We start from the raw sequence: 12,618 nt of genomic DNA on the forward strand, positions 1-12,618 counted from the left end.
CAAAAGGGAGGGAGCTTGTAATTTATGAAGAGGGCAGGTCATTTAGACAAAGCAATCTAAATAAATAGGTAAAGTTTTTATATTTTTGGATCTGGACTTTTAATACTCCAGTCATCTGAAGAAGTGGGTTGTGCCCATGAAATCTCATGATACCATCTGTTTTGTTAGTCTTTAAGGTGCTGCTAGACTATTTGTTGTTTTTTCAAGTTTTTCTAGGTAAGGTGAGATATTCAAACAGTATGTGTTTTAATACGGCTAAATGTAAATGTGTACAAATAGGAACCAAGAATGTAAGCCATACTTCTAGAACCAGAGGCTCTATCCTGGGAAACTAACTTTGAAAAAGATTTGGGAGGCTCATGGTGGATAATCAGCTGAACATGAGCTCCCAGTTCAATGCTGTGTCCAAAAAGGGTTAACCCGATCCTTGGATGCATAAATAGGGGAATCTCAAGTAACTGTTGAGAGGTTATTTTTTCTTCTGTATTTGGCTCTGGTACAACAATTGCCAGCATACTGTGTCTGGTTCAGGTGTCCAGAATTCAAGAAGGATGTTGGACATCCTGGAGAAGGTTCAGAGACAAGCCACAAGAATGGTTATGGGATTAGAAATAGTACCTTAGACTGAAAGAGCCCAATCTACTTATCACTATATCTTAACACAGGGAAGGGTAAGGGGTGACTTGATTACAGTTTGTAAATACATACATGGGAAACAAATATTTAATAAATGAGCTCTTCAGTCTAGCGGAGAAATGTCTAACATGTTCCAGTGACTGGAAGCTGTAGCAAGATGTATTCAGACTGGAAATAGACATACATTTGTAGCAGTGAGAGTAGTTGCCATTGGAACAACTTACCAATGGTGGATACTCCATCTTTGGTAACTTAAGTCAAGACTTCATGCTTTCCGAAAAAATATGCAGTAGGGATTATTTTTGGAAGTTCTATGGTCACTTATGGCCTCGAAGTCTATGAATCTTCGAGAAGAGTTCAGTTTTGAAATAGTGTTTCTACCAGCGATGGAAAGGCAACGACATTTTGAGAGAACCTGAATCATGGCAAAAATGAAATGTCATCTTTATTTCAATGGCTAGGTCACCATTTTTACGAGTAAATGCCTATAACTCAGCTGCATCTGGGCCTTATCTAGCCTTCCTAATGTGGGAGCTCAGGGCTGCCTAGGTGGGTGCAGGAGAAGGGAACTTGAACCTACCACCCTGCACTGCTGATGCAAATACCCTATCCCCTAAGTCACTTGAGAACTCACCTCATGGTCCCCTTTTTCTTCTTCACAGATAAAGTATAAGGAAAGTTATGAGAAGAGCAAGGGTCAGTTGATTGGCGTGAAAGATGTGAAAGAAGACTCACAGATAGCACATTCTCTTCAAATGTCCAAGTTACACAGTGATTTGGAGTATAAGAAGGCATCCGAGGAAGCAAAGTCTCAGTATCATGTCTCCATGGATATGATAAACCTTGTCCATGCCAAAAAAGCTCAGAATTTGGTCACAGATAGAGGATATAAGACGACCCAGCATTGTTACACTGCACTGCCTACTGACATGAAAGTGGAATGGGCCAAGAAGGCCTATGCTTTGCAAAGTGATGTAAGTTTGTGAGTTTATATATTGCATAACTGTTTTATTCAGCTCTTGCAGACTGTTAGAACTTAGATGAACATCTTCTATAGCTGACTCATTAAGATCTAGGTTTATGCATTTGGGACCAGAAAATATGTCTTATACATTGACAAAATCATAAGCAGCCTTGAATCAGCAGATCTTTTTGTCATGGATCTGAAAATGGAGTCCTTAGCAAATAGTACTTATTGGCTCTGGCCAGTATGTCAGGTGATTGTGCTTGCATAGCATCTTTCAGATATTAATTACCCTCAGGACTCTCCCGAGAGCTTTATTATTCATCTTTTGAGACGGAGGTAGAACGAGGCTAAATAATTTGCCCAAGATGATGACCAAACCCAGGAGTCTGGAGTCTGATCCCTCCCTTTAACCATGAGAAACACAGCCTCCTTTATATGAAGATGATTTGTGTTTGCTGTAGAACAGACTTGCCTCTTTAATGAGCAAGGCTGGGACTTTTCCACTGTGCCTAAGTGAGTTAGGTGCCCCATTGCCCTTGCAATTTGATGTGAATTGTGTACCTAACTCTCCTAGGCTCTTTTGAGAATTCCGGTTTTGATAACCAACTGTTTTTGTTGGGGGGTTGGAGGGTGGGCATGATGGAGGAGGGGGGCTTGGATGTACATTGTAATGGCATTTTACATTAGTAGTAAAAGACCAGCAGTGTTAGGGGAAAGTGTTCATTTAAACATGCTTCACCATTCAAGGTCTTTGGACAATATCATCTGAGACCATTTCCCCTCATTGCGGCACACTGGAAGGAATCGGAAAGTGTTAAGTGTGCAGTGAAATCCTCCGAAACAGATCCATATACCATCAGAATCCTCACTGTCTCTCCCGTGTCCTTTTAAACCAAGCATATGCAGCAAGATACAGCATACAATGAAACAAACCTACTTTTTGTATTCAGAATAAAAATTGAAGACGACAGGGAGGGAAAAGGCCAATCTTTTAAAAAGATTACCTTGCAAAGCATGCGGCAGAATTGATAATAGATGGTGATACTGCCGTCTTTCTCTGTACATTTTTGTTATGCCTGCAACTGCGCAGACGTGGATAAAACAAAAGCCAGCACTAATTTGACTCAGTTGGTGTTCCCGATATGTCTGAATCCTCTAATGGCACTTTAAATGTATGAGCACCAACAATGGGGCATTTCTTTTCCTTTGTCAGAACCAATATAGAGCAGATTTGAACTGGATGAAAGGAGTTGGATGGATAGCTACTGGGTCATTAAATGCGGAGCAGGCTAAGAAGGCAGGAGAACTCATTAGCGAGGTGAGATTTCATGACAGCATGTAACAGAAGTTGCTGCATAATGTGTGCAAAATGTCTGTATAAAATTAAAATAATTTCCACTCAAAGGGGAAAGAAAAAGGCATACCGCATGAAAGCCCTCAAAACCAGGAATAGGACTGGTAATTAGAGGGAAACCAGATACCAAACACACACCAGTAGGAGTCCATCTAGCCTTTGCAAAAACAAAGCAGGTGACAAATGATATTATGAATAATAATGGCAATCAAACAGTGCTCAATTGCTACCTACTAGCCTACCTTTTTAATGAAGCAAAACAGGAGAGATGATGAAAAGATGCACTTATTGCACCCGGGGCCTCCTTTTGTAACACGCACAAGTTCTCTCTTGCTTTCCCTTTTCCGTATATTCAAATTGGACATTGACGTCTGTGGGGCCCTCTCTCAGTCCATCTGTCTCTGGGGATTCTCAGCCATGTTATCCCCATGACACTCACATCACCCATGTCAAAAGAATACTTTATAGATGAGCTTCAGAATCCTTTGTGCCTGTTTTGGGGGATCCTTCAAAGGCAGAATCAGTAGTTTGTGGTGTGCAAATTTCAAGGAGAGATGGCTGACTAGAAAATTGAAAGAATTAACATTAGATAACCTAGAAGGAGTCACTTGTCCACCATATAATTTAGCTTTTCAGGTATCCTTTAGCATGTGGTTCTGTGCTGGTGTAACCGCCACTGGACGGATTTGAACCTGGGATCTCTGAAGCTGAGTATAGGAGCCTCTACCCTCTGAGCTAAAAGCTAGTGGTCTCCCAGCCCATGCTGTAGAGATCTCTTGGTCTTACCTGTTGCTGTGGTCTAAGTGCCACTGCATGGGTCAGTGAACCACACTAGATATGTGGGTTACACTGGCAGTATTGAATCTTTCTGCAGTAAGAGAAAACAAACATTGAAAAGACAGCTGACCAGGTGTTCAGTGGGCTTCTCTAAAGCCAATGGAAACTCTTCCTGTTTATACTAGCTGGAAATATGGCTCTCAAACTTTCAGTGATGTAATGCCACAAAAAACTGCATTTCATTGTCATGAAATGGACACCACTGTCAGTAGAGAAGCCAGTGGTTCAGTAGGGGATGAAGTAGTTGGCTGAATCCCTTGAAGTGATCCCTCTAAGCGAGGTTTGACCCATGCTGGCAGGATGGTATAGCAAAGTTGCATTGCTATTGACTATATTGTGTCTGTTCTGTGATCAAATACAAAACTTTTGGCCCTTTTTATGAGCACTAAACAGTTTTTTTTTGTTTGAAAGTCTAACTGCATCTGGCAAAATGGGATTAAAAAGCACCTCCAAGAGCAGCATCTTTCAACACTTAATTACGTGAATTTCTAGACAATCTGTTTTCACTTTGGGACAAATTCTGAGAAGTCCAAAACCATCTTCATCTCCATTTAAAGTCTGTAGGTCTTACATGTTCTTTTCCACTTGAAGACTTGGCCCTGTAGCCTAAACATTGTGTTAAAGCATGGATTCCCAAACTGGAGTGTGTGAAGAACGTCCGGGGTGAGGGACATGAGGCGACCTAGCCACACATACATCCGTCAATCCCATCCCAAGTTTTGCTGCAATTTTTTTGGGGGGGGAGGTGAGGGTTTCTCAAAAATAAAAAAGGGGGCGTGGTGCTGAAAAGTTTGGGAACCACTGTGTTAAAGGATAGGAAAAAGGGTTTGAACTTGGACACTGAAATCTGACCAGTCGGAGTAAGAAGTCCTCCAGCTTGACAGTATTTCAACATTATTTCGAAATAACTGCCAGCTGTGAATTAAGTTATTTCAAAATAACGCTAGTTGCTCTGTAGATGTACTCTAAGAGAAGTGGAGATAAGAGTGAAGATGGAAATAGTACAACCTAATGCAGAAAGAGTAGTTGCTTATTTCACTGCTATATGTATGTGGTCTTTAAGGATTGGGCCATATCAGAGTGTAAACTTGATAATATACAGCCTTCATTTTAATTATTTATATTTCAAGATCTCTCAGAAGATACTATGGGCCCTTTTGAAACAAATCAAATTGATCTCGGTTCTATCAAATGTGTAGCAATAATTGAACACAGTATTAGTGACCACAGTGCTGTTTACCATGCTCCGGTGTTAGCAGGGAATATAAAACTTCCGACAATAAGTGTAGTCACTGCCATTTTTAGTGCAGTGTAAGTGGCTACCATTTCTTGCTTAAAGGAACTATAAATAAAAAATGTAATCAATTGTACAGCGTTTGAAGCCATTTAAAAATGCTTTCTTACTGTGGGTCCCAAAGTATTACAGTAATCTGGTTTTGAAATGTTTCCTTTATATTTAGGTAGAAATGCTTTAATATTAATTGGCAAAAGGTTATTGTTAAATTGAAACAAATATTAATCGGAAAGTACCCAGGACATAAAGATGAGGGAAGAGGAATAATAATTATGTTCACAAATTCACTCTAATCTCAAGCAACCTATGATTTTTCTCTTTCAAATAGCATGAAAGAGCAGCACAAAATTCACAGCTTTGATCTTTTTCTGCTCAACAGAAGAAGTACCGTCAGCATCCATGTGCTTTGAAGTTCACCAGTATTAAAGACACTCCTGAGATGATCCAGGCTAGAATTAGTTATAGCCAAGCTGTGGATGTAAGTTATAATGTATATGCATTATGATTATAAGAGTGGTACCCTCTTTGAACGACCTGATTGAAGAACTGGTTTTCTTTTTCTCTTTCTAAGATTATTCTTGGGAACCATGAGGCTAGTGAGGTGCATCTTACAAAGGGCATGATTTTTACGTAGTATGGAAGTCTTCTACCTACAGAGCTCCCATTGAAGTCAATGGGACTTCCACATACAGAGGGCTCTCTATACAATAATATTTTCCAGGAATACGATTTGGGAGTGGGACTGACCTGCCTTCCCTATTTAGAAATTTGTGACCTTTTGAGGTCTAGCAAGTGGGGAAAAAACACTTGGGTGGTCACTATTTTCAAACCAAGATGTTTTAAATTTTTGTTTCTTTTGAGACTTTAGAAATGTGAAGTGACATGTCAAGGAAGAAAAAAAAAATAATTTTAAGCCATCATCCTACTGAGAGAGAAATCCAGGACAAAGAATCTAAAAGTGAAGAATAGAAGCTGTTTGATCTTTAAACATGTTTATTTTTAATAGAAGGACTATTTGAAACTGTTGTAGACTTAACTGAGATAATGTGAACGTGAACAGCAAAGTCACCCAACAAAACCAAATTTCAGCCAAGAGAGAATGTTTTATTTATGAGAAAATAACACTTTTATTTTAAAATCATGAATAAGACAACAGACTTTGATGGTATTTGGTCCTGCCATTATTGGAGAGTCCTAGACTTGTTGACCTCTCAAGGTTCTTTCCAGTTCTATGATTCTAGGACCTTTGTGTAATGCAGATACTAATGTGATATACTAGACTACCTATGCATTTGGTATGCTGAAGAAGATTCAAAGTTCTTAATATAAAAGCAGGATGAATATGAATTAGTGCTCAGTGTCCATCCAATGCTACAGTTACTTCATGGGTGTGTCTAGACTACTTGGCTCCATCGACGGAGCCACGTAAAGTAGTTTACCCAATATAGTCAATGAAGCGGGGATTTAAATAATCCCCGCTTCATTAAAATAAAAATGGCCGCCGCACTGTGCCGACAATCAGCTGATCCGGCACAGCGCGTCAGTCTAGACACAGATCGGTCGACAAGGGAAGCCTTTGTCGAGCTCTCCTGTAAACTTTGTTTCACGAGGCATAAGGGAGCGGTCGACAAAGGCTTCCCTTGTCGACCGATCCGCGTCTAGACTGCCGTGCTGTGCCGGATCAGCTGATTGTCGGTACAGCATGGCAGCCATTTATTTTAATGAAGTGGGGATTATTTAAATCCCCGCTTCATTGACTATGTTGGGTAAACTAGTTTACATGGCTCCGTCAACGGAGCCATGCAGTCTAGACACACCCCAAGTGTGGAGCTCTGACTGGCTTTCCACTCAGGGGAACAGGCCCCTCTACATCAGTGAACAGCAGAAGAACAGTGTATTTGAGAAGCACAGAGGTACAGTCTCAACCTGTGGACTCCCTAAGCACTAGAACAGACACAAAATGCAACAGAGAAGGCAAGCAGATCGAAAGAGGAGATGATCCATGAGAGGATCTCACATTTTCAAAATGGAGGATCTCACATTTTCAAAATGGTCAAAGGCAGTCAAAATGTTGGACAACTGTACTAGCACTTGCAGTAACTGCCCGGTAAAGTCAAATGCAAGGAGACACTGAGAGGGGGGTAGAATAATAAAGAGGAAAAATCTTTCAGAATGTGTATCTGCACATGAACGGCTTAGATGTAATAAAACATTTATTGTATGCCAAGTATCAGCTGTTATATAGAATAGGTGTGCTGGTGGCACAGTAGTAACAAGCAGTGTTATCCTACAGGATTGACTACCTAAGCTTCCAAAATTCCATAAATGGCCCCTTTTGTTCTGGAATGTAAAACAGGAGATGACTGTCTCCACGTGAATTTAGTCAGGATTAACAGTTATTTTAAAGAGGTGTGCAAACAAATCCACAACTCCCAGTGATTTCATTGGAAATTGTAGGTGGCTTAGCACCTTTCAGAATTAGGCCCTTCATAGTTACAAATACTTAATTAATAGTCTGTTAATAATTCACTAACTTTTTAGTCACACGAAATTGATAAAACTTTTTTTATTTTCAAAAATCTAGAGTCTAATGCCAGTTTTATACCCTTATGATTTCAGTTGAGTTATTCCAAGTTTACCCTGTCTGAGAGAAGTATCAGGCCCCAAACTTTTTCTAGATCTCTCGATGAATACAGATACTTGCATTTATTAGTACTGCTGTTGCTTTTCTGTACTCTTTGCTTTTCATAAATTCATACCGTATTGTTTTTATCCAGCCCTGTGATCAGAGGTGCAGTAAGTGTTCTATTTGAAAATTTTCTGTGTTTCAGAGGCTGTACAAGGAGCACGGTGAGAACATAAAACACCATTATACACAAACGGCAGATCTTCCTGAAATCCTTCAGGCTAAATTAAATGCTTTGAATATCAGCGAGGTAAGGCTATCAGAATCCAGCCTTTAATGTTTCAGAGGAAAAGTGAAAAACATCCCTAGAGTATCTTGCCAATTTTACAGTGCTCTGCTATGTACTTCCAAGTTCCTACTCCCCTTTCTATGGTCTGATTATCCGTCTGGTAAAGTAATAATTCAAATGTGATTGGATATTTTTTATAAAATATATGCTCTAGGAATTACTTTGGGGATATTCTCTGGCCTGTGTTACAGATGAGATCAGACTAAATAATCAGAGTAGTCCTTTCTGGCCTTAGAATGTATGAATCTATAAGTCAGACCATGAGACAAATTAGCAATGAACAACTGAGAAAGTGAGTAACAGCCCCATTACTGAGACTTGTGTTCTGTTGTACATCTGTCATGTATTGATAGCTTTATTTATACCAGCCCCATCTGTTTGAATAAAATGAAGCAAACACAGTGATGCTTTTATTATAACAACAAAGATGCAATGTCAACCTGCAGTGTAGTAAATGCATTTAAATGCTGTTCAATATTTCCAAACAGACTCACTACAAGGAATCCTGGAGCAAGATGAGAGATGGTGGATATAAATTGAAATTGGATGCTATTCCCTTCCAGGCAGCAAAGGCTTCAGGTGAAATCATAAGTGATGTAAGTGAAACTACTGCTAATATTCTCCAATATGAAATACCAGAGTGTTTCTGTTATGGTGTGTTTATGGAAACAGTACTTTCATCCTACATTCTGAGAGGGATCTGCCCCATGCCCCATTCAATCCTTGGCTTCCCAGCTGAGACTCCGGACCTAATTTGATGTCATTGGTGACTGAGGGGTTTTTATATGAAAACCTGCCCACAAGGAATTGTACTACTGAGAGGACCAACTCATTTCGTATGCACTCTGAAGACCTATAAGAGTTGTTGACAGCCTTCAGTCATTATCATCTTAGACTACTTTTGAAGCAGAAATACGTAGGGAAGAGAGGGAGAGAGATTTCAGAACCAGACTTTAATTTCTTAAGTCCCTTAGTACTCCAGTACAGAATTTTTATGGAGGGGGATGCATTATATGTATAAAAGACTTTGTAAACATGTATACAGAAATGTATTAGAAAAGAATGCCATATCAATTGCATATGGCGGGACCCATGTTGCTTTGTAAATGTTTTCATTTAAATATTCTTCTAAATAAGTCAAAATACTGAAAGATGTGCACTGATGGGGTTCTCTTAGCATCCACTCAAGATTTACTCAGTGTTCATCTCTTAACACTTGGCAAAACATACCACATCCTAGTAGATATCTAGAACTTATAGTCCAAAGACTTACAACTATTTCAGGAGAGAACTCTTTACACCCACTATGACCTGGGGAATAGATTTCTTGACTGCTTCAACAGTTCTTTTCCATTTGGATCATTTGCTCAATTACCGTGTAAAAAAAAAAAAAGCAAGACACAATTTTGGTTGAAAACTCACCTCTCTTGTTACTGGGCCTTATCAAACGTCTATTATTTTCCCCCTTCAGTACAAATACAGGGAGGCATTTGAGAAAATGAAAGGACAGATGGTTGGCTCACGGGGGTTGGAAGATGATCTTAACATTGCTCACTCAGTGCATGCAGCTTTGCTACAAAGTGATGTAAGTACAAAGATTTGGGAATGAACATGTAGAAATGCTTTTGTAATGATAGTTCACCATGGAAAATAGACTTTGTTATGGATGAATTCTTTGGCATATTACATAAGACTCAAGTCTTCCTTTGCACTGGCTAAATACATTAACTGCATTATTCTTTTTTTACATTAAATACGGTATTATTAATTGGAGTGTAAAATAGCCCTGAGATGTATTCTCCCACAGGCCTCTTACTCCATGCAGCTGTTTCCGATAGGCAGTATCCTATTCTGTGTGCATATATATGTAACCCTTCTGCCGGGTAGGCCTGGCAGTAACCAGGGCTGGGTTCAGTATCTTGGGGTTCATCTCACATAGAACCGGCTCGAGCCGGGAAATTCACGCACCCCTGGGCGCCTCTGAGAGGCAATGCTTCCCCACTCGCAAGCACTGAGTCTGAGTGTAGGAAAGAAACATTTAATGAAACACAGAGAGAAGTCATACGGCATTAACTTGGGGAAAACACCACAAACAGTTCATAACCCCAAACATGAACCAAGCCCTCCCCCCCAGCCAAGAATCGCCCAAAGTCCAAAGAGTCCGACACCCCAGAAGTCTCTGTCCCTAGTCCATGCCACCCAGAGTCCCAAAGTTCACCCGCAGGGTTTCACTTCCCAACGTGGGTAGAAATGGGGGTGGGGGAGATAGATAGGGGGCACCTTATACGAAACTCCGCCACGTTCCACCAGCTGTCTCATCCCACGCCACTGGACGCTCCGCTGGGCGCCTGCCGTCACTCCACCGGCTGTCTCGTTCGACGCCTCTGGACGCTCCGCTGGGCGCCTGCCGCCACGCCTCGTCTGCTGCCACTGCTGGTCACCACTCCTCGCCTGCCACCGCTCCACACCACACCACTGGTCGCCGCCACTTCACTGGCGGATCTAATTAGTGCAAAGACTCCTGTGAATTTTTTTTAAAATATAAAACATTACCCCAAAAGGTTGAAACTTTAAAATGATTATGGTTGAAGGTCTGGGCTGATTCTGATTTTTTTCTAAAAAGGTTCAGATATTTCTCTTAGGGTTTATTATCAAGAAATACCTTGAAGGTTTTGTTAGTGCTTCGTAAAAATGTAATTTGTTTCTAAAAAAATAAGTGAGAGATATTTTTTATAATTTTACTGATAACTTATTTCTTTACTTTACTTATAACTTTAACTTTAATTATATTCCGCCTCAAAAGCAATCCTAATGTAGATAACATTGCAGTTATTTAAAAATAATATGGATAACTACTCTTTTTGGCCCAAAATTGTTTGTCATATAATTTAATTTCATGTATACTTAAATTGGGCTGGGGAGCTTATTAAAAAAGAGAATAATTTGGATGGGAAATTGGAGGAGTGTGGAGCTTGCATGTTAAGTCACAACTTAGTCTACAAAATGATCCATTTATTTTTTAACAGGTAAAATACAAAAAAGGTTTTGATCATATGAAGACCCAGTTCCATCTGCCACTGGATATGGTAAACTTAGTGCATGCCCGGCAAGCCCAGTCATTGGTCAGCAATCAGGAATACAGAAAACTACTTCACCAGTACACCTCAGTGACAGATGATGTGAGATTGCAGTGTGCCAAGAAAGCTTATAAACTCCAGAGTGAGGTAAATGAAAGTCATCCCCATGCTATTATCCTGTTAGGTCTGACACAATAATTATGTTTCAGACCATTACAATATGTGCATTTGAGTGGCAATTGTGGAGTAAACTGAGCGTTCTGGGTTACATTAAAGAATGAGGCGTGTATTGGTTTGGTACTTGGGTGGTAAAAGGTTACTGTCAAGGAATTCTGTCTGACATGAGTGAAATGGCCTTTTAAAGAGCCCGTTGACTGTGTAAACTGTTTGCTCTGTGGCCTCTGACCTGCTGTGCATCTGAATGTAATTGGTGCATATAGCCAGAAGAAGGCTGCATACAGCTTTAAAAAAATCTGTTTCATAAGAGCCCTGTAAACTGTAGCCAAAGACTAATTTGACATAACCAGTGGAATTCTAATAAGAATGAATTTGGCCCACTGTGGGGCTAAAAGCATGAGCCTCTGCCCCATGAACTGAAAGCCAACTGCCTGTCAGCTAAGGCTATAGGGCAGACTTCTCTTCCCATTGTAGCCTCAGAATGGGTTACACTTGAATAGAATGAACTAAATCAGGGATAAGGGTCTTCCGCTTGCCTGGATCTGGCCCCCTGAGGCTCAGGGCTCCCCCACCCCAGTGTTAGGGAGTCCACATTGATGCTCCAGCCCATACGCCACCCCACTGCAGGGCTGGAGCACACAAAATCTACTAGCCTGGACCCCCCTAGGTTCTGGTGTGCAAGGGACGTGGGGAGTGTCTTTCTGCTTCTCAGTCGGGGGCCACATTAGTGAGGGTTGGTTGATTGGTTGGTTTGTATTTTGCTTCTCACTTGTGTGTGGCCCCTGACTGATTTTTCAGGGGGGCAGTGGACCCCGGCCAAAAAAAGGTTTCCCACCTCTGATCTAGATGGTTCTTGATGCTCCCAGGGCTACTCCACCACAGGAGGGATTGTGCAGATCATTGTACCCAGGTTTAGATGATCCCATGCTTTTCATCACTTTGTTTTCACATATTTAACTGTTCCATGCTGTGTGCCATTAAAAAAACAATAGTATTTGCTTGCTGATGTATCTGATAGCCTAGGAAATAATGTAATAAATTCGAGGGTGCTTCCTTTAAATAGACTTTACTGTATACAACAGCGTCACATTAAAACTGCTCAGACAACAAAGCATTTTTGTGAAAAATAACAATGGAAAAATGTCTCAATTTTCAAGATGTTTTTCACAAAATTGTCTGACAAGCTCTCATTTTATATCTGCATAAACTTTATATATTAGGGGAGGTTTTCAGAAACAGAGATGGAAGTTAAGTACCCAAGTACCATTAATGTCCAGTGGGATTTAGGTTTCTAATTCTCT

General features: G+C 40.4%; 1 protein-coding gene across 3 annotated transcripts in view; it reads left to right on the top strand.

Moving 5' to 3' along the window:
- The window catches only part of NRAP (nebulin related anchoring protein), a 74,363-nt gene that overhangs the window by 44,708 nt on the left and 17,037 nt on the right, over nucleotides 1–12,618 (top strand). For all 3 annotated transcript variants that reach the window (XR_012905715.2, XM_006134973.3, XM_006134975.3), the window contains 7 exons: nucleotides 1,299–1,610; nucleotides 2,817–2,921; nucleotides 5,468–5,566; nucleotides 7,920–8,024; nucleotides 8,552–8,659; nucleotides 9,535–9,648; nucleotides 11,090–11,287. Coding sequence is in view for 2 of the 3 variants with exons in the window: in XM_006134973.3 (XP_006135035.3) it covers nucleotides 1,299–1,610; nucleotides 2,817–2,921; nucleotides 5,468–5,566; nucleotides 7,920–8,024; nucleotides 8,552–8,659; nucleotides 9,535–9,648; nucleotides 11,090–11,287 (1,041 nt within the window). In the remaining variant the exon portion in view is untranslated. The remainder of the gene's footprint in view (nucleotides 1–1,298; nucleotides 1,611–2,816; nucleotides 2,922–5,467; nucleotides 5,567–7,919; nucleotides 8,025–8,551; nucleotides 8,660–9,534; nucleotides 9,649–11,089; nucleotides 11,288–12,618) is intronic.

This window comes from Pelodiscus sinensis, chromosome 8, assembly GCF_052426305.1.
Source record: "Pelodiscus sinensis isolate ZL-2025 chromosome 8, ASM5242630v1, whole genome shotgun sequence".
Lineage (NCBI taxonomy): Eukaryota > Metazoa > Chordata > Testudines > Trionychidae > Pelodiscus > Pelodiscus sinensis.